Source organism: Mustelus asterias, chromosome 17, assembly GCF_964213995.1.
Source record: "Mustelus asterias chromosome 17, sMusAst1.hap1.1, whole genome shotgun sequence".
Taxonomy (NCBI): Eukaryota; Metazoa; Chordata; class Chondrichthyes; order Carcharhiniformes; family Triakidae; genus Mustelus; species Mustelus asterias.
Window position 1 is genome coordinate 57635088 of NC_135817.1, and position 22760 is coordinate 57657847.

General features: G+C 40.5%; 1 protein-coding gene across 15 annotated transcripts in view; it reads left to right on the top strand.

Moving 5' to 3' along the window:
• Window positions 1-22760, top strand: part of sh3bgr (SH3 domain binding glutamate-rich protein) — a 44829-nt gene that overhangs the window by 2475 nt on the left and 19594 nt on the right. For all 15 annotated transcript variants that reach the window (XM_078232738.1, XM_078232742.1, XM_078232741.1 and 12 more), the window contains exons 2-3: window positions 19061-19246; window positions 20292-20372. In XM_078232738.1, coding sequence (XP_078088864.1) covers window positions 19061-19246; window positions 20292-20372 — 267 coding nt within the window. The remainder of the gene's footprint in view (window positions 1-19060; window positions 19247-20291; window positions 20373-22760) is intronic.

Below are 22760 nucleotides of genomic sequence, written 5' to 3' on the forward strand. Positions count from 1 at the left end.
ATGCTCTGATATTTTGCATCCCCATTTTCAAACATATAAAATCTCGATGACATTTGTATGCAAATGACAAGATCCAGTTTCTGCTTTCTACCTATATGCTTTTTATGTAATTTATGTACTACATTTGTTAATGGGGTTTTGTTAATTGCAACAGTAATAATAATCTTCTTCCCCTCAAAGGAAATCTACTGTAATCAATGCTGGTCTTGCTGCAAGTCTGTTTAAAAATGGGCCCAATGGCCTGTCTCTTCTGTGTCTATTTTGTGACGTACCATTGCTGAGGCCTGACTACTGCAGGGCATTGGTCTGCTTACACATTTAAAAGTACATCCTCTGGCTTTCCTATTTTGATTTGATTTTTCACTCTTGAGACCCATTCTCTCTTGGGTAAAGATAGCCTGAATAAAAATATTCACAGGTAGTTATGGCTCAAAGAGATGGTTCACAGCCATCTGTTTAAGGATTACAAGTGTCCTTTAGTAAATGCAGATCTTTTTAATGGTGCCATTATTGCAAACATGGAGCTTGGAGGGGGAAGAGAAATGCAACTAAACAGTCTTTTTTTTCTTTGGTTGTTGGTTTGTAGCTTTCGGTGTAGTTCATTGTGGTGTCTTGATATGGTACCCAGAGGCACCGGGCAAAAGTTCAGTTGTTTCAAAATTTAGTTATGATGAGATTTTAAAATATTTCTGTCAGTGGGTTTGGTGTTCAATGCATCATATGTTCTACCTAGCATGGTCATATAGATTAGAAAGTCTTAGGCTTGATTCATTGCTAAATTAGCTGATTTCAGGGGCAGGATGCTAAAATTGATCTTGGTACTCTGAGCCAAGAGCAGAAAAATGATCTGCCAGGGTCTCTACACCTGATTCCTGTTCCGTGGCCTCTGCTGCAAAGTGCTCACATTTATGTTCAGTGAAAGTAGGATCAGGTTTAGCATTGTAAGTCTGCCATGTGGATACCGTTGCTGTTACAACAGTTAATGAGAGGTGGAAGTGAATTAGAACGTGTGGGTTGTTGACTATGGAATATGTGGGTTATTGACTAAGAAACTTGGAAGCAGTGAGCCAGAGCCAGAGAATGCATAAAATAAAAACAAAGTGTTGGAAAAAGTCAGCAGCTCTGGCAAGATCTATGGAGGGTGAAAGAATTAACGTTAGTGAAACCGTGTTAACGTCTAAAGAAGATTCCTAATGGACTCACATTAACTCTTTCTCTTTCCCACAGAAGCCGCCTAACCTGCTTGAGTATTTTTCCCAACACTTTCTGTTTATATTTCAAATTTCCAGCATCTACGGTATTTTGCCTTTAGGTCAAAGAATGCAGTAGATCGCTTGAAGAAAAGGTTCAGGGCTGCGGTGAGATTTTTAGATAAGGGTGCGAAACACGAAATTTTTCGGGAGTGGGGAAATAGTAAAGCTTAGCATGGATCCTGGCAATGGGAGTGCATGATCTGAGCCTGGGTTTCGCAGTTTTGGATCAATTGCATTTTGTAAAGAAAAGATAAAATGAGGCCAGTTAGAAAATAAATCAGTCTTTCAGGGATGAAGGCACAGATTGGGTTTTTTGGTAGAGGAAGGATTGGGTTGGAGAGTTAGCTGGCATTATAGAAATATAAAACTCATACGCAAATACCCATTAACAGCAGGAGTAGGCTATTGGCCTCTTGAGGCTGCTCTGCCATTCAGTAATAGTATGGCTGACCTGATTGTAACCTCAGCTCCACAATCTCATCTACTCCCGATTACCTTTCACCCCTTTGCTTACCACAGATCTATTTAGCTCTGCCTCAAAAATATTTCTTGTCTCTGCTTCCACAACCTTTTGAGGAAGAGAGCTCCGAATTCTCACTATCGTAAGAGGAAAAAAAAATCTCCTCATCTGTCTTAAATGGGCAACCTCTTCTTTATAAACTGGGATCCCTAGTTCTAAATTCTCCCACAAGAGGAAACATCCTCTCCATATCCAACTCATGCTCTCTTTTATGCTTCAATAAAGGCCCGTGCTGCTTTTCTAAACTCCAGCAGATATAAGCCTAGCCTGTCCAATGTTTCCTCATAAGCCCATTTTAGGTATTAGTTTAGTAAACCTCTGAACTGCTTCCAATGCATTTACATCCTTCCTTTAAAAAGGTCTGTACACAGTACTCCAGATATGATTTCACCAATGCCCTGTATAACTGAACTATAACCCCTCTTCTTTCATATTCGATTCCTCTCGCAATAAATTATAACTTTCTATTAGCTTTCCTAATTAATTATTGAAACAGTACTTGCACTGTTGAGTACTAGTCCTAAGTTTCTGCAGTGAATTTAATTGGCAATTTATGTACAAATGTAGCAGTTCCTGAAACTTGGGGTAAGGTTGAGGACAAGCAGTTGTTTTTGACAGGCCAGTGGTGAAGCACTGCCAATCATCCAGCAACATTTGCAATTCAAGATGCATCTCCAAGTTACTGAATGATTTACACATTATTAATGTGCAAGTTAAACTTGTCAAAGTAAGGACAGCAAATTCTGGCCCATTGTCTTGTAATGCCAAGGTTCTGTTTCTTCAAGTAGACACTAAAAAGCTGTAAAGAGCAAAAGCTACTCTGAAGTAATGTGGTCAAATGGGCAGCATTCATTCATCTGTGCCTTCATCAATTAAAAATTGACTTCTTAATATCCTACTAATCGGCCTCCCAACCAACCTTTACAAACTTTAATTAATCCAAACTCTGAGTTCAGATGCGCACTCTCATTACTGCTGTCCATGCTAAGCTTCATTACTTCCCTGTTCCCTAACCTAACGAGTTATTGTTGCTTTACAAATCCTGCTGCAATCTTGGCCCTTTCTATTCCAGTTCTTAATGTCTCAGCATAGTTTGATTTACATGTCTCTTGTCACAAAGCACTTGAGCCTGACTCAGTTGTATAATATTAGAAAGTTATTAGTTTCCAAATAAAGAGAGTGCATTGCTGTTCGCAACATTTCATTTATTCCCAGAGCAGGCTTTAAGACATGCCTAAAGAATCAGCAATTTGGCAAAGTAGCTGGGCGCTCTGCCACTCGTGGATATTTTCCCTGTGTCTTTTGAGTTAAGATAGGGGAAAGCGCACTCTCAGCCCAAAAAGGCCATTTGCTATTTAATAGCAACACATTACTGTATCAGTTCTGTCTGCATTTTTCATTCATGTCTGTAGAGAATCAAATGTACAATTTTAAAACAAATGTCACTAATGAAGATGAACCAGTTACTGGCCATGCACTGCAGCTCTTTGATATATTTTCCAATAAACAGTAGAAGTAATACTAATGTACATATAGCCTGTATAGAATCAATAAAGTAAGAAAAATGGAATAAATGGCCATTTCTCAGATCTCAATTATTGATTGGTAGCACTCTTGTTTTCGAGTTGGAAAAAGTGCAATCAAGCACTAGAACTTCAGCATGCAATCTACTTTAACATGAGTGGCAATTTTAGAAGCAGCATCCTTTTGTTTTAATTTTAGTAAAATTCTGGTGCTTTTAGATTTGATGACTATGAAGCTGACTCGGATGATTCAACGCAATACCACCAAAGAAATGTACCAATCATTTATCTCCATGAATAAAATTGTTGCTACCTTTGCCTACATAGTGCTTCTGAAAATTCATCATGCGTGAACCATTTTGAGATACCTTTAAGAAATGTGAAAAGGTGCTATATAAATTATTCAAGCGGCAATGTTCTTGTGAATATTGAGGATGCATTTCATTTTCATGCAAAATTCGAGCTTTAATCTAGCTTTATTATTATTGATCAGGGAGATGGTGGTATTGTCACTGGCGTAGTAATCCAGATGACCCAGTTTTGAATCTCTCCATGGCAGATGGTGAAATTTGAATTCCAAAAAAATCTGAAATTAAAAGTTGATTGTAATTAACTCTTTTTTTTATTTTTGTGAAAACCTATCTGGTTCCCTAATATCCTTTAGGGATTTGCCATCCTTACCTGTTCTGGTTCCAGATTGACCAAGCAATAAGAAAGGGCATGGGAAATGAATGTCGGCACCCACATCTCATGAATGATTTTTAAAAAAAAGGCCATTCTTGCGCTTCCATACAGAGTGGAATAAATGGTGGAACACCATCGAGTCCAGCATGTCTTGAGGACAATGAAAACCAATAGCCAAAGGGAAAGCAAGGGATTGAAGTACTGAAGTCGTTCTTCACAAATGGGCACAAAAATATGGCAAAATAAATATGCTGGGACGTTGAATGCAGGAGTTACATTGCTTTTGATAACATGGTGGAGTTGGTAATATTGAGAGAGTGTCTGTCGGTATTATACATGTGACCAATTTGTTGGAAGAACAGAAATGTATTTCTTGAATCTTTCTTGGCAGTTGCTGCAATCACAGTTTAATTACCTGGAACCGTTCCATTTTCATATTTTAAACTTAATTGCTTTGGCTTTTAGCTTTGTTTATACTGATTTAATAGCGGGACAGTATAGCTTGACATTAGTTCCCAAGTATGATTTTTGTAAGTGTTCAAATACTAGAAGGTTTATACTCCTGATACTAATTAACTTACACACAGACTCAATAACTAAGGGCAGGTTCTCGTTATATGTTTATCTATTCTGAGATAAATGGTGTCATCAGTACTCTTTGCTTCTACAGAAATATTCAAGATGTTAATATATTCGACTGATTTATGAAAGGAATAGAGATTATCAGTGAAAGTTGAGGGGAGTAGTATCAGTGAAAACCTTCATTACAAATAGAGGATCAGCCTCTTTGTGGATCTTTAGCAGCACTCAAAACAGTCGCCAATGGCAGACCTAAATTATGCATTTCTCTTCTCCATTCCACATTTATTGTTCTCACAATGCTTTAATTTGGACAGAAGAACTTCTTAGTGTTTTACTTGTTACCAATCCGGTAAGATTAGTGTTTTAGTTCTTCTTGCAATTTAAACAGGAGTTTTCTTTTTTTAAATTATAATGCAAATATATTTACCACACTATGGATTATGCTGAAAGGTATAGAATGACTTTTCCAGCACTCAAAAAGGGACAAAGCGGACTAACTGTGTTCTAACATGAAGTTTCCGCACAAAATCTGCCTTTGCCTCTTACACAACCTTTCTGTATTTTGACTTCCTACAATAATCCAACTAAGCTGAAGGCACACAGAAACAATTGCTCATTTTTCCCTTGAGGACATTGTGCTCTTTGGTCTGAACATCGATTGCTACAACCTCAGACGTTCTCTGTCCTCCATCTCCATGGAAACATGTAATTGGATGCATGGGGTGAAGTTCATCTTCAACTGGGAGGAAATGAAGAAAGATAACTTTTGTGTAGACTTTTTGTCATAGCAATTAAAAGAAAATGTATTTATTCATTCAAGGGATGTGGGCGTCACTGGCTAGACCAGCATTTATTGCCAATCCCTAATTGCCTTGAGAATGTGGTGGGTGGTGTGCTGACTTCTTGAACCACTGCAGTCCAATCATGTCCTTTAAACCCAAAGTACATTTCAGCTCTCTCCCAATTGTAAATTACTTATTTGGCTTGGAGAGTGATTTAGAATATGGAATTTGATTACATATGGAATGTTTGAGGCAAAGAATAGAGAGATCGTTGAAGGGAACACTAGACAAGTAGATGAGGGAGAAAGGAATAGAAGGACCCACAGCTAGGGTTACAGTCCAAAGATGTGCGGGTTAGGTTGATTGGCCAGGTTAAAAATTGCCCCTTGGAGTCCTGGGATGCGTAGGTTGGAGGGATTAGCGGGTAAATATGTGGGGTGGGATTGTGGTCGGTGCAGACTCGATGGGCCGAATGGCCTCCTTCTGCACTGTAGGGTTTCTATGATTTCTATGAAGTAAGGTGGAAGGAGGCTTGTGTGGAGCATACATATTGGCACAAACCTATTGTCTTGAATGACATGTTTTTGTGCATGTAAATTCTGTTCAGATGTCTACGTCAAGTGCTCCAACATGCCATAATAGTAAGTCAAACTAATGAAGAATTCAAGCATTTTCCAGGATGTGAGGTACAGTATTGCTCTGCATACTGTACTTCACTGGGGCAGCACGATGGTACAGTGGTTAGCACTGCTGCCTCACTGCGCCAGAAGCCCGGGTTCGATTCCCAGCTTGGGTGACTCTGTGTGGAGTTTACACGTTCTCCCTGTGTCTGCGTGGGTTTCCTCCCGTGATGCGCGATTAAATCACTCGGGAGGCTAGATTGTTCCCGGGAAATAAAGGCTTTTATTACTGACAAGAATGGAGCACACTATATACAATACAATCCCAGACTAAAGGGTCTCCAGGCAGTGCAGTGACCTTTATACTTCCCCTGGTAGGCGGAGCCAACTGGAGTGTACCACAGAACAATATCAACAGGTAGAACAGCCCAACCCTAACACCAACAGTAATTACAGTAACATATCTACAAACTCCATAGTGCTGACCATCCATGGCTCAGCACTCATAGTGGTAACCAACTATGGTTCACCACAATCCCGGTTCTCCAGTTTCCCCCCATAGTCCAAAGATGTGTGGCTTAGATTGATTGGCTATGCTAAATTGCCCCTTAGTGTCGGGGGTTAGCAGGGTAAATAAGTGGGCTTATTGGGATAAGGTCTGAGATTGTGATCGATGCAAACTCAATGGCCAAATGGCATCTTTCTGCACCGTAAGGTTTCTATGATTCTCTGATTTCTGGGGCAAAGTGTGAAGGTGGATACAGTACTGCTTTACCATGCCTGTAATAGTATTGATACTGGTGGGAGAAACCGGAACCTAGCTGCACTCGGATTCTACCTCAGTCTATTGATATAAGCTGAATTGCCATGAAGGAGCTCGCTGCCTGTTAGGAGGAGAAGTTCAAGCTGTCTCAGATAATACACAGACTAAGATACTAGTATTATCACCCACTGTGCTCCCAACTCCCCTTCCTAGTCCAGTTTGATGCCATTTCTTTTTTTTTTGGCTAAACTACAGACTGTTGGAGACGGTGTGAACGAACATGGGCCTCACTGTCTAGTATGGAAACACAGATGGTAAATCCTTGTGCCACTCTTGCACCTCTGGAGGAACAGGTGTTTACTGAATCATTGATCCACATACTTTGCTTGAAGAGGGAAAATGTGGAGAGCAAGCAGGAGGCTCTGATTGGAGTAGGAGGCCTTTGGAAAAAGACACTGACATGATGGTTCTGTGTTGTAACGTGCAATGGTTCTGCTAGAAAGCTTCATTCTGCAATAATGGTCATGAAAAATCTTCCAACGTTGCTTTATAAATATATTTTGCTGAGCTTCTCCCTCCATTCTGTTAGCTCCGTTGCAATTCTGGCACCTGATCTCCAAATGATGACATCACCCTAATGTTTATATATTTCTGGGGACAGCATGCAAATATGAACACACTCCAGAGAGCATTGTAACCTTAACTACCAAAAGAGAGAATGCCAGCCATCAAAATGTAAACAATGCTATCAGGGCAGAAAGATCTCTTAACTGCTTGGTGTTTGTACATAACAAGAACAGCAAATTCAGAAATCTGATGGTGTTTATGAATCCACTTGCTGATTCCTAAATCCAGAAAAGAACCAAGCTCCAAAATGCCAGTTGGTTTCAGTTCCATTCTAATCTCAAATCAGAAGACTGTGGATTTAATTTGAACTCCATCACTGAAAGATAGACGTGCATTTGTATAGCACCTTTAATGAGCTCAACGTCCCAACGAACTTTACAGCGAATCAAATACTTGGAGTGTAGTTAATAGTGTAATGCAGGAAACCCAGCCAACAATTTTCACAATTTATTGGTTTCACTAGGGACAGTTACCTTTCCACTGTACCTCCTGATAGATCCTTTCAGAATAGTTATGGCAGTGTCGGATTTGTCAGTATTTTGCCAGCCATATTCAGGCCTGCTCCCAAACGCTCTTTCCGTTATATCGATGACTATCAGCGCCATTTCATGCTTGCATCTGGATCTGGAAAAATTTCTACCCCTCTCATCTCTGACACTTCCCTTCCTTGACCTCTATGTCTCCATTTCTGGTGATGGTCTTGCCACCAATCTTCATTACAAGCTCACCGATTCCCACAGTTACCTTGACTACAGCTTCTCACACCCTACTTCCTGTAAGGACTTCATCCCATTCTCCCAGTTCTTCCGCCACCGTCTGTTCTGATGATGCCACCTTTGACATGTTTGCCTATGTCTCCTTGTTCCTCAACGTACAAGGCACCAAACACTCCTTACAGATACAGCAACATTTCACTTGCACCTCCTTTGATTTGGTCTACTGAAATTGCTGCATCCCAATGCGGTTTTCCCTACACTGGGAAGACTTAACTCAGACTAGGTAACCACTTCTTGGAACCCACTCGCTCAGTCTGCAGGCATGACCCCAACGTTCCTGTTGCTTGCCATTTCAATTCGGCATCCTGTGAAGCCCAACAGAAACGGGAGGAGCCGCAACTCATCTTCATTCCAGGTTTGTCCAATCCTTTTACTTGTGTGTGTTAGGGAGGGCACACTTGCATTTGTTTGTCACTTAGGGGCCGAGGAGCAAATTTCTGAAAAATAAGGTTTGGCACCATGTTAAACGTGGTTTTCAAAATAAAGTTGAGATAGGAAGAATCAAAAACAACTTGCTAATTAAAAATAAAGCATGTCGAAGCAATAAATAATTTATAAAGAGTAATTAATGAAGATCACCATTAGCGAGAGAGGGGGACAAATTCTGGCTCACTCCCAATCTTCTAGCTCACTCACTCACCCTCACCCATTCTCTGAGTGGGTGTGATTTTGTGTTGGTGTGTGGGGATGAGGGTGAATGGGAACCTTAGTGAGTGAGCTAGACACACACAATCTACGGTCACTCACTCAGTTTCTCCCACACCTACATTTTCACATGTTTTTGCATGCTCTTTCATTCGCACTGGTGCTCACTTGCACATCTGCCCACAGCCCCCAGGCAGTGAGTCTCTTCACATTCATGCACTGCCACATCCAACCTCTTATGGCCTGGTAGCATCTTTCTACCCTGCCCAGCCCAGCAGCCAGTGCCTCTCTCTTACTCCACAAACCCCCACACTTCCCAATGTTGCTGCTCTTTCAATCGCAGACAGCTTCTCCCCACAATTGCTGCTGACAAGCTCGCGAGTGTGCCTATCTGCAGCAAATGCGGGGAGAAGAACAGCCTATAATTGGAGAAGTTTCATTCAGAATCTTCCACTCCTCTAACCAACATTTTGGAAGCTGCTCACAAGGGCCCTTGGGCCACTTGTGCTCTATTCTATTCTCCCTCAAATGCTTGTTTGACCTCCCTTTTAAATGCATCCAAAATATTCACTTCAATGACTCCCTGTGGTAGCAAAGTGAAAACACCCATTGTGTTTTAGCTTTGACGATGCTCTGTGAATTTCAGTTTGCCAGATATTGCCAGTCTGTTTTAGACCTTTTGTCGTACTTCAGATATGGAGTTTTGAAGTTGTGCCCCAGAGGGGTGGCACAGTGGTTAGCACTGCTGCCTCACAGCGCCAGGGGCCTGAGTTTGATTCCCAGCTTGGGTCACTGTCTGTGCAGAGTCTACACGTTCTCCCCGTGTCTGTGTGGGTTTCCTCCGGGTGATTTCCTCCCACAATCTGAAAGACATGCTGGTTAGATGCATTGGCCATGCTAAATTCTCCCTCCGTGTACCAGAACAGGTACCAGAGTGTGGCGACTAGTGGATTTTCACAGGAACTTTGTTGCATTAATGTAAGCCTACTTGTGACACTAATAAATAAACTTATCATAGAAACCCTGCAGCACAGAAAGAGGCCATTCGGCCCATCGAGTCTGCACCGACCACAATCCCACCCAGGCCTTACCCCCATATCCCTACATATTTACCCACTAATCCCTCTAACCTACGCATCTCAGGACACTAAGGGCAATTTTAGCATGGCCAATCAACCTAACCCGCACATCTTTGGACTGTGGGAGGAAACCGGAGCACCCGGAGGAAACACACGCAGACACGAGGAGAATGTGCAAACTCCACACAGTGACCCAAGCCGGGAATCGAACCCAGGTCCCTGGAGCTGTGAAGCAGCAGTGCTAACCACTGTGCTACCGTGCCGCCCTTAGATGAAGAGTGTAATGATTTATAGTCGTGATATATAGTTTTATGGCTCTTAAATTGAAATCCCAATAAATGTTTTGCAGTATCCAGTATTTTTTGTGTTACAGCGTAAATTTATGGCAGATGGACGTGCAAGTAAAATATTGGTTTGTTCTTTGCAAAGTTGTGTTTTTCTGGCCCTGCTATACCCACATCCTGAAAATGGTTTCCTGTCAGTTTTAGCTGCCTTGTTTTTATTATATACTGAACTATATAAGGTAAAAGTTCTTTCAGTCTACATAGCCATGTGATCCTCAACAATGCTGTTCCCTCCGCCTTTGGTGCTTAATGACCTGTTTTACTATCAGGTTTCTTGCTCAAGTCACCTCCAAGGATTAGAATGATGCCTCTAACTAGCAGTGGAAACTTGCCATTTAGAATTTGTAAAATACGTTGGTGCGAGAAGTTCAGGAAATATCTTCTCTATCACTAAAACCACTATTTTGCCTACATTTGTTAGATAGATTACCAATCGCTCTCTGTGGGAAACCAACAACTTGTATGTTAATGAATTCCCTGCTCTTCTTTCAATAATACCATTTCCACATGAACAGGGTAGGCAAGATCTTTGTCATTTGAAAAGCACCACCTTTGACAATGAGCACTTACTCAGTGCAGTGTGGAAATGTCTACTTGGGTTATGTACTCAGATTCTAATGTGGGGCTTGAAGTCACAATCTTCTGACTTCGAGGTGAAAAACAACTACTGAGTTGAACTGATAGCTCCACAGTATTTCGATGGAGAGTACTTTTGAATTAAGAGTAATTGGTTGTCCTGTCTCATGAATTTTTTAAAAACGCTGATCCCAAAGTTTTAATTGTTGAAACATTAGTGACCATTTATTACTATGTAGCATTGATAGTTATATTCCTGGTCAAAAAAGTCAGTTACCAGTTTTGATGACTCTCTTTTTATACATGTTAGTTTGTTGCGTTAATATTTTAAAACCAAAGATGTGCGGGTTAGGTTGATTGGCCATGCTAAAATTGCCCCTTAGTGACCTGAGATGCATAGGTTAGAGGGATTAGTGGGTAAATATGTAGGGATATGGGGGTAGGGCCTGGGTGGGATTGTGGTCGGTGCAGACTCGATGTGCCAAATGGCCTCTTTCTGCACTGTAGGGTTTCTATGATTTCTATGTTAAAACTTAGATGTAGGCTTATTGGCATAAACAAATACCTCCACTGATTTGGTGTTGAAGAGCTTGTGTGCCTTTTTGAGTCCAGAGCAGTGATGGGCAGTCCTGCACGTCAATATCCCTCACACCAAGCTGCCTTTATTTTGTGATGAGAACTATGCTAATGGCTGTGACTTTTAAAGAGTTGACCTTGTACACTTGCCTGGCTGTGTTTACTCGATGGAGCTTGGTAAAACCCAAAGGGAAGTTCACCTTTCACTGCAGTGGTTTTGAGATCTGCCCTGTGGGAGTTGATGCCACTGGAATGGTTTTTGTGTAGTATAAAAGTAGTTAGTATATTCAGCCTTTGTGCGACAAGGAGACAATCCAGGTCAATTTAGAGTGAAAAATCATTAATTATCCATTATATTTTATTTCATTATACAAAACCTCCAAATTTGTATGGGTCTTTGTTACAGTGTACTCACAAACTATAAATCTGTGATAGTCTTAGACAGTGCAAAAGGGGGACACAATGTAAATGTTTTAAAGCTTGTGAAAGACTTCAGTAATTCTTTGCTGATTTAATATGTTTAAGTACTCTATTTGAAGTTCAGGCTGATGAGTTGGAATGCCATATCTCCTCGTACAGTAGCTCATGTTTCACTACAGGGGGTGGGGAGGGGATATGGTGTCAGCAATGGTTCATAACAGATTCTTCTGCTATGGGTGTGTTGCATTTTGACAAGGAGAGGAGCTGACTTGCATTCCTGTGTCACAGATACGGCTGGTAAGTTGCTGAATGGCATAGCAAATTAAAGTTGGATTCCATTTGTAGATTATTTTTTCACAACTGTGATAGCAAATTAACTGAATTTTTCTGGAACTAACTTATGGGGAAAATATATGAATAGTGAAAAGTTTGACTGAGTGGTGAATGTAAGCAATCTAGCATTACCATGTACGGCTGGCTTTGTTCCAAGAGCATGTAATTAATTTTTTGCATGACCTTTTGAATCCAGTAAATCCATATTACCAGTATAATAAAGTGCCAAGTTAATTGGCCCTGCACTCCTGGTTTAGTGCAGGCTCAGTGATTGAATTTGCAGGATTTATGCATAATGTAAGTGGAAGTAGGCGAAACATACAAGTTAAATCTTTGACTGTTTTGAGAATGTGTCAAGGTGGGGTGAATTACCTTGCTGCCATTGTTTGGCAGTGGTGAAGGTGGTGGATGGGGTGCCAATCAACTGGGCTGTTTTGTCCTTACTTATGTCTTTGTGACATCAGCAAATTTAGCAACCCTACATTGAGTCCCTTTACACAAGTAGATTGTAAATCAGTGGTTCCCAAAGGGTGCGGCGCGCCACACTGGTGCGGCGAGAGAGGATGGCAAGTGTGTTGGGAAGATTCAAGGACAATGAAAGAAACATTTAAACATGGTCTAAACAAGCATTGTTTTATACTTTCATGGATGTCCCATGATATTATAAAGTAGTTGTGTTCTATGTTATGAATCGAGCACTGCTAGGAGTTGTTTTTTCTGTTTTTGAATATATTTCTTATCAATAAAAAATTTGGTGTGGCGCGAGCAAATTTTTATTCCGAAAGTGCGGCCCAGTGAAAAAAGTTTGGGAACCACTGTTGTAAATAGTTGAGGTTGCAACACTGATCCCTATGGCACTCATCACATCTTGTTAACCTGAAAAGTGACCCATTCGTCTTTATATATGTTCTCTGCTTCCTGTTTCTCTATCCATACCAATACTTTACCACCTGCACATGAGCTCTTATTTTGTGTATTAACCTTTTGATGTGGCATCTTATCAAATGCCATTTGGAAATCCAAGTACACTGCATTTACAAGTTCCCCTTTATCCCATGTTGCTCGTTACTACTTCAAAGGACTTGCAAACATGATTTACCTTTCACAAAGCCATATTGACTTTCCCTGATTACATTAAGATTGTCTCGATGACTTACTGTAACCTCCTTAACACATCATAGCAATTTCTCCATGACAGATGTTAGGGTAACTGGTCTGTAGTTTCCTGCTTTCTGAGTCCCGCTTTTCTTGAATAGAGGAGTCACGTTTGCTGCTTTGTAATATGATTTCCAGAACTTAGGGAATTTTTGATAATTACTGCCAATGCATCTATTATCTCCACTGCTACTTTTAAGATTTGAGAATGAAGTCTGTCGAGTCCTGGGGTCTTGTTAGCCTTTAGATTTTAATTTTTTTCAGGACCCTTTACCTCGTGATTGAAATGTCTTAAGCTCCTCTCACTCTTTCACCTTTTGATTTACAAGTATTTCTGGGGTACTATTTGTGTCTTCTACAACACTTACACTATTTTCCACTCTTAATTTCCCAGACTCGCGCTCTCTCGAGGACCAACACTCAATTATTTCTCTTTTCCTTTGTAAATACTTGTAGAATCTCTTACCATCTGTTCTTGTTTCTCGTTTAATTTCTCTCTCATTATAAGAGAAAGCTGTGTATATTTTTAGTCATTCTTTGCTGGTTCAATCTTCTGACTTACCACTAACATTTGCAGAAGAGTATACTTTTTTCTTTCAATTTGATACACTCTTTAACACCCCTAGTTAGCCATAGATTATTCATCCTTCTCTTAGAGTTATCTTCTCACTGGAATATAATTTTGCTGAGTTACTACTGATGTAACCCTTAACCTAATTTTCCCAGTTCACTTCAGCCAGCTCTGTCTTCATACCCACTAGTCTTGGGCCCATTCTTCTCTCCCTCAGGCTGAATGTGAAATTCACTCATGATCACTGCTATCTAGGGTCTTCTTTAAAATGATGTCATTAATTAATCCTGTCTCATTGCACAGGACCAAATCTCATTGTGACAAAGAACAGCTTTGAACAAAAAAAGCGGGGTGGCATCATGCTAGAGTTGCTGGAAGTGACGAAACCATGAAACACATCTTCCCCTGAACACTCCTTTCAGGTGAAGCAACATTTCACTTGCACCTCCTTCAATTTGGTCTGTTGTATTCACTGCTCCCAAAGTGGTGGCTTCTACATTAGGGAGACTAACTGCAGACTTGGTGACCGCTTTGTGGAACACCTTCAGTCGGCCCGCAAGCACGATCCCAACCTTTCAGTCGGCCCGCAAGCACGATCCCAACCTTTCAGTCGCCTTTGATTTCAACACCACATCTTGTTGTCATGTCCACCTGTCTGTCCTTGGCCTGCTGTAATATACAGTGAAGCCCAACATCAACTGGAGGAGCAACACCTCATCTTATGATTAGGCACATTACAGCCTTTGGGTCTCGATATTCAGTTCAACAACTTTCTCCTCCATCTCGACCTCTTTACAAAAAAAAATCCAAAACATTTTTGCCTCATAGACCTTCAGAGCTCAGAATGAGGCCATTTAGCCCATTTTGCCCATGCTGGTCAATAAAGATCTGACTACACTAATCCCATTTTCCTTTGCTTGGCCCATATCCCTGGAGGCAACATTAAGGAATATCTAAATACTTCTTAAATGTTACGAGCATTTCTGATTCAACCACCCTTTCAAACAGTGAGTTCCAGTATCCCACAACCATCTGGATGGAAAGGTTTCTCCTCAACTCTCCTCTGGCCTTCTACCTCTTACCTTAAATTTATGTCCCTCAGTTACTTAACCCCTCCAATAATGGAAAACAATGCCTTCCTATCTGTCTCTTTCATAATCTTATACAGTATATAATCCATCACGTTTCTCCCTTTTCTTTAGTGTTGAAGAAAAGTCATATGGACATGAAACATTAACTGTTTCCCTCCACAGATGCTGCCAGAGCTGCTGAGGTTTTCCAGCATATTCTGATCCTACATCTTGATCTTTAGAGCTAAGGTCATCTCTCACTATTGTACTGTCATCCTTAATTAAAAGAGTTACTGTTATCTGTGGTATTACAGACGCTCCAATTCAGTAGACTCTAGTCTCTTGAGGCTTGATTCTGCAACTATATTACTTGTTAAATAGTTCTAGTGAGTATTATGGGCAACTTTATTGCGGTGCAATTACCAGAGAGGGTTCTTAACAAATAATTCTTTTTTTTACAGTGCCTTTCACATCTGTCAGTAACCTCTCCTAGGTGAATCATGAATAATTAATTAATTAATTATACATGTGCTGAACATTGTCTTGGCAAATGCAGCAAGTCATTTTGCACACAGCAAGATTGTACAACAGCATTGAGACCAATGACTAGATCACTTTTTTCGGTGGTGGTGTTGGTTAAGAGAAGAATATCAACCAGAGCTTGCTGCTTCTCTTGGATAGTGCCATTGGACCTTTTAGTCATCTCATGTCAAGCAAAGGAGCAAACCAGCCTACAGTATCTTATTCAAATATTGGCAGCAGTAGTAAAGTTGCATGTGTTCGATTTTCTCTGCACTATCAGTTTATACCTTGAACCCACAACTCCTGATTCACAGATGAGAATACAATCAACTGAACCATGCCAACACTAGAGAATTATAGACTTAAATCATCATTTTTAGCTCCAACATAAATATTAACCGACATTGCTGATTGAATTTTATTCTCCATTAAAAAATGCAAATTGTGCAAGGCTCTAGTTGAATATTATTCTCCGTTGTAAAAGAAAATGATAATCGCGCAAAGAACATCTCAAATCAGTGGTGAAAATCCTAATCCTTATGAACAGAAATTTCACATATTTAGTCAATCTAAACAAGTGATACTAATTATAAATCTCAGAACTTGATCCCCAGAACACTAGTAAAACTTAATTCAATCCTTATTGTCTAAACTGAATTTGGTTTTTAGTTGCTGTTAAACAATGATCTTATGATTACACAAAGTAGGCCCACTCATAGAGTAGGGCATGGATAAGGTGAACAGTTGGAAGCTTTTTCCCAGGGCATAAATGTCAATTACAAAGGGCACAAGTTCAAGATTAGGGGGAAGGAGTCCGTAGAGATGTGTGGGCGAAGTTTTTTTACACAGAGGGTGATGGGGGCCTGGAATGCACTGTCAAGTGAGGTGGTTGAGGCAGACATGTTAGTGACATTCAAGACTTATCTGGATAGACACATGAACAGGTGAGGAATAGAAAGATACAGGCGGTTGGTCTACATAGGACAAATTGATCAGTGCAGGCTTGGTGGGCCGAAGGGCCTGTTCCTGTGGCTGCACTGTTCTTTGTTCAAATTTCACAACTCTATTTATTTTAATTAAAGCTTTTTGAGAAGGTATGTTAATAACTGTTGTATTAAAACTTAGTTTACAGTTTTCAAAAAGGAAGAAGTCATTAAAGATTTCCTGTTTGTGCCCCTTTGGTCCCTTTCCTAAACTATACAATGGAGGCTAAATTATTGTTGATCTGAGATTGCTGACTTGTTTATTGCTCATCTGAGCTTAATCACATATTTTCTCTTGCGTGGTTCTTCCTTTTGGAGAAGGTTTTATTCAAACCCTTGTGTCAAGACCATTTCTGCTCATATAAGCAATTTTGGAATTCTTGTACTTATGGCGATTCTTATAGACTTGATGGGCGTGATCTTACGGGCCGTTCATGCCATGCTCCCACTGTAGCAAGATTGGAGAAATTGATGGCCAGCCAAATCCCCATTTACTGCAGCGGGCTGGGAAGATCCCACCAACGTGAATGGTGATAAGATTCGGGCCCATATATCCGATCTGTATTATATTTCATTATGTTCTTCATTCTGTAAATTCCTCCCCTCCAAGATCTTTAAAAATTCAATTGCCATCCTCTCTTTACTACTCAGCTTGCTACCATGCAAAATTTCTGGTAGTGTTTTCACTGATCTTCAATGTATCCATTCATTCCAAAAATTGGAAATCAGTTAGAATTCTCATCACCTGATTAAGATACCATGAGCAGTTTATTCCAGTTCAGATTTTGTGAACAGGTGTAATGCTGTTTTGATTAGAATCATTTTGAAGTTCAATAATGGGAGTAGAAATTATTCTGAAATTGGTTATTTAAGGTTAGCTGCAGAGGTGGGCGGATCTATGTAAAATATTGTAGATAGTACGCATTCAAGAAACAAATGCCATTGGTGCTAATGTAATCTGTTGCCAGAAGGTGTGGAAATTTCATTTTAATGTGATTTGCATCCATAGAAATATTATGGCACATAAGGAGGTTACTCACGCCATCATGCTTCAGCCAGCTGCAAATGAGCTATTCAGCTAATCCCACTTTCCAGCTCTTGGTCCAAGTTTAACCCTAGCTCACCGAGTACCAAGGAAACCCAGCCCCCAAGGCAGTGAGGACACCTATGGGGAAAAACTAAGTGCCCTCACAGCACTGCTTCTGGGCCTAGAGGAGCAGAAGTGCTTCCCCTCAGCCCCCCATGCCACCTCAAAGCCCAACAAGTTTATTGTCCTCTCTAAAATTGATCAGGCACCTTAACAGTGGTTTGATCTCCGAGTGCTCCCCAATTGGTTGGAAGTCAAGCCTGTTAGTTAGGTGTGACCTCCAGGTGGCGGTGATGTCCCAAAATAAATTGTGTGCTGTGCGAAATCAAAACTCCACAGCATGTTTTTTAAAAACCCTGGAAAACTGGGACTGAAACTGCACGACCGTTCCCCATATCTTCACTCCTCCCCCACATCTTCACCCCTCCAACCAACAGTACTCATCAAACCTCCTCATCAATGTTGGGGCCTTGCTGTAAAATTAGATATCTGACAAATTGTTATTCAGATTACATCAAAACACAGACTGTTATTGATAAGTTGAGCAAATGGTTTGGGTAATTTGAAATGTATATCTACTGTTCTCTAGCTGATGTCTCATACACCATCTTTATGTACAGTGTAGTTAAATTCTTAAATGTGCTATTGGAAGGAGTATCCACTGTGCTGAAAGTATGCAAATGATATGTGTATATATTGTGTGGTTTTTTTTGTGTTTTAGGAGAATAAGTTCAGTGTTTTTTCTACTGGTAGTCGGCATGTTTGGAAGGAATGGGCTCATGCCGGGGAAGCAGGATAATTGCTCATTTCAACCTTGCAAGTGGTTATGTTAAGTAGAATTAATGGACTTTTGTTTACTTAATTCCCCCGGGGTTTCATATTAAAGTGATCGACAAGCTCATGTGATGTTGTGGTTTAAGTCCTGGATCTGTAGAAAAAGAAACAGGCTTTTGCAGAAAGGAGTGGGAGTTTGGCTGTTCTAGTTTAAGTTAGGAGAATTTTGCAGGCTTCTGAAAGCTCTATATCTCTCCGAAAAATCCAAGATTATCTACACTTGATATAACAAATATATTTGTGATCACTAACTATATTTGAAGGGGGCTTTAAGTCTGTAAGAAGAATGTTGTTTATTTGGAACTGAAATAGTGATAATTTAGAGATTAGAATTGTTTCTTTTGATGTTTAAAGATTGTTCAACTGTTAAGGTTAAACTGCTTCATTTTGTTAGAGTTATACTTAAACTGTTATGAACAAAGCTTGTTTTGATTTTTAAAAATCCCTAAATTGTAAGTTGAATTACTCCTGGAGTGAAGAATCCTTTCCTCTCATTTATGCCAAAATGGAAACATTGTTAGGATCTAGTCTGGCTTCATAATATAACTTGGGGTTCTGGTCCGGAACCCTAACACCACCCAGTAATAAACCGCTCGTGGCAATTGTGTTTATGTGATAAGTACTTATGAAGATTGCTAAGTGAAATGATAATAAGGCTGTGTCACCTGTTCCTCCTCTGCTTTGTTTATTTGACTTATTTCCATGTGCACAACTCAACTGTGATCTTGTTCACAGATCAAGAAGAAACAACAGGATGTTCTGGGCTTCTTAGAAGCCAACAAAATTGAGTTTAAAGAAATGGACATAGCAGCCAATGAAGACAACAGAAAGTGGATGCGGGAAAACGTTCCAGGAGAAAAGCGCCCACAAAATGGCATTCCTCTCCCTCCACAAATCTTCAATGATGAACTGTATTGTGGGGTAAGTTATTTTCTTTACTTTGGCTGCAAATCTTAATTTATATTATTCCACCCCGATCCTTTATAAGTGCAGCAAGGTTCTCCAACCTTCCAGCCGTATGTTTCTGTGGTGGAAGGCGTAGTGCCATTCGCTGATGGCAGGATTCTCTGGTGCTGCCGCTGTCAATGCGATTTGCCATTAAAGACACCCCATGCTGCTGGGACACCAGCAGGTAGGTGTATGCTGCCAGCGGGACCAGAGAATCCAGCTGGCGTGAACAGCTGGAGAATTCTGTCCATGATTGCATTGCTGCTAGTAATTATCCCTGGGCCAGAGGAAGCAGTAATTTTTCCCTAGTCATAAATGAAGAAGTGTGTGAGCCTATTATATGCCATAACACATCTCTCTGATTCCTTTTAACACCAAATGAGAATGGTATGGTTGATTCTTGTTATAATTTGGTTGTTATGACTTTATCATTACTGCATGCCGTCTCAGCATTTTTGTGATACTATACTGCTACTATATTTTGCTGGGCAACTTCATCCAGTTAATAAGAGACTGCCATTAAACCGTTAGCATTGAAACCTGCTTGGTCACCAGAAACAAAAGCTATGTCTCTGACATCACGCAATTTTTAGTAAAAAGCACCTTGAGTAATGGAACCATGTCATTTCGAGCATACTTCCTGCCTCCAACAGCAAACCTAATGTTAAAATTTACTCCAGGAGATCACTCTCAAAATTCTAAATCTAGACCTACTTTGCAAAGATATAAGAATTTTGGGTCATTTGCTGTTATAAGGAGATGTTCTGAACACTTTTATCAGGATTCATCAGATTAGACATTGTTCTGAAGAAAAAATATGAACAAAAGATTAAGATCTTAAAAAATGAAGAACATTGTGATATTCTGGTTTCCCAATTATAACCCCACCTCAGACTCTTACATCATATCTTATTGTAATCTTTTACTGACATTTCCAGTGTTATCTTAAAAACCTCCTTGTTAATGCAATGCCAACACATTCTGGATTTTTAAGTCGCTAATCTTCTTGACACTGTAGGACTTCGAGGCTTTCTTCAATGCCAAGGAAGATAATGGAGTTTATGCATTTCTTGGTCTGGCACCACCTCCTGGTTCAAAGGTATGCCTTCATTTCACCTGTGTACAGTTTGGGACTTATAAATCAAGGTTCTATTCCCCGTCTGATAACACCATAAAATTGCTTTATCCAAAGATAAGTATATAACTTTTTAGTAAAAAATATTTTTTCCTGAAATATTAAAACTACCTTTCCTGAGTAGATTGGGAAGAATATTAGGTTAGTTCATCTTGCACCCCTGAGGCTTGAAGTTAAAACAGAATAGACTGATGGGAGGAAATTTTAATCTCTGCCAGCTCCAAGCGTTCTACTGTGAATTTAGTTTGAGTATTCCTCTAAGTACTTAGCGTATTAAAGTCTGCAGCATCTACAGTTTTCATCTCTGGGCATTATCTGGTGGTCTGACTCCAGGCACAGGGCTGGCATCTTTTGCTTGCTCTCTAGATGTGAAAAATGCTAGAAAATCTACACTTATTGATGGTTAGTTGGTGGTGTTGGGCCTTTTACTAGAGTTACTGTGTGATGCACAGTTTCTCCCCCAATTGTGTTAAGTAGGAATTTCTAAGATCTTGATGTAACTAAAGGTGCAATTGATGTACAGGTTAGGTTGCTGTGGTTACCTGGAAGGGAGCCTGGATGTGATGGTGTTCTCAGAACTCATGTTCTTATGGTAAAGGTGGGCTTTATAAGCTGCTGCATTGTATCCTCTTAAGTTGCAGCTACAGTATGCTGATGGTAGAGGGAGGGGTGGATATTGAATATGATGGTAAGGACACCAATCAAATTGGCTTTTCTGCCCTGCATTGTGCTAAATGCTGAGAGTGTTATTGAGTCTGCATCCAGCTGGTGAATGGTGAGCATTCCACCACACTTGTGACTTAGGCCCTGTAGACTGTGGTTAAACCTTGCGGGATCAGGAAGCGAAGAAGCCAATTTCTGCCTTGTCCTTGTAGCCATTGTTGATGTGGCTGGTTGAGTTCACTTCTAGTTATTGGTGCCCTCAAGTTATTGATGGTGTTTACTCAGCAATGTTGATACCATTAGTAGTCAAATGGATGTGACCATTTTTGGTGATCATTGTCTGGCACTTACTGTGGAGCAAGAGAGGTCAAGTTGAGACATGCTAAGGGTGTGGTGAGATGAGGGTTGAGGTGGGAAGCTATGCAATTGGACAACACGTGGGCGGCACGGTAGCACACTGGTTAGCACTGCTGCTTCACAGCTCCAGGACCCGGGTTCGATTCCCGGCTTGGGTCACTGTCTGTGTGGAGTTTGCACATTCTCCTCGTGTCTGCGTGGGTTTCCTCCGGGTGCTGTGATTTCCTCCCACAGTCCAAAGATGTGCGGGTTAGGTCGATTGGCCATGCTAAAAATTGCCCCTTAGTGACCTGAGATGTGTAGGTTAGAGGGATTAGCGGGTAAATATGTAGGCATATGGGGTAGGGCCTGGGTGGGATTGTGGTCGGTGCAGACTCGATGGGCCAAATGGCCTCTTTCTGCACTGTAGGGTTTCTATGATTCTAAACAATTTTGAATGTAACTTTTGATAGAAAACATTGCTTTAATATATATTTAAAAGTGGTAATAGTACAGTTTGATTAATACAGCTGAAAATTATATTAAAAATAGTATTTTTTTAAGGGAGTGTCTGGTTCACCCATAAGTAACCCAATTTTTAAAAAAAAGAACCATTTGCTAATTATATTGTTGTATAGTAGTCAGTTTTTTAGTATATTGAAAAGAAATTCAAAAGCTTTGATGCCCTTCTGCCCAAAAGAACTACTTAGTTTGAAGACACTAAATTTAATCCGGGATAGTCAACACTGATTCATGAAGGGGAAGTCTTGCCCCTCAAATTTGATTGAATTCTTTGAGGAGGTAACTAAGTGTGTAGGTGAAGGTAGAGCAGTTGATGTTGTACACATGGATTTTAGTAAGGCATTTGATAAGGTTCCCCATGGTTGGCTCATGAAGAAAGTAAGAAGGTGTGGGATAGAGGGAAATTTGGTCGATTGGGTAAGTAACTGGCTATCTCATAGAATAACAACACCAGGTTAAAGTCCAACAGGTTTATTTGGTAGCAAACGCCACTAGCTTTCGGAGCGCTGCTCCTTCGACGAAGCTAGTGGCGTTTGCTACCAATTAAACCTGTTGGACTTTAACCTGGTGTTGTTAGACTCCTTGCTGTGTTTACCCCAGTCCAATGCCGGCATTTCCACATCATATCTCATAGAAGACAGAGGGTGGTGGTGGATGGAAAATTTTCGGGCTGGAGACCAGTTACCAGCGGTGTACCACAGGGATCAGTGCTGGGTCCTCTGCTATTTGTGATTTTTATCAATGACTTGGAGGAGGGGGCTGAAGGGTGGGTCAGTAAATTTGCTGATGACGCCAAGATTGGTGGAGTAGTGGATGAGGTGGAGGGCTGTT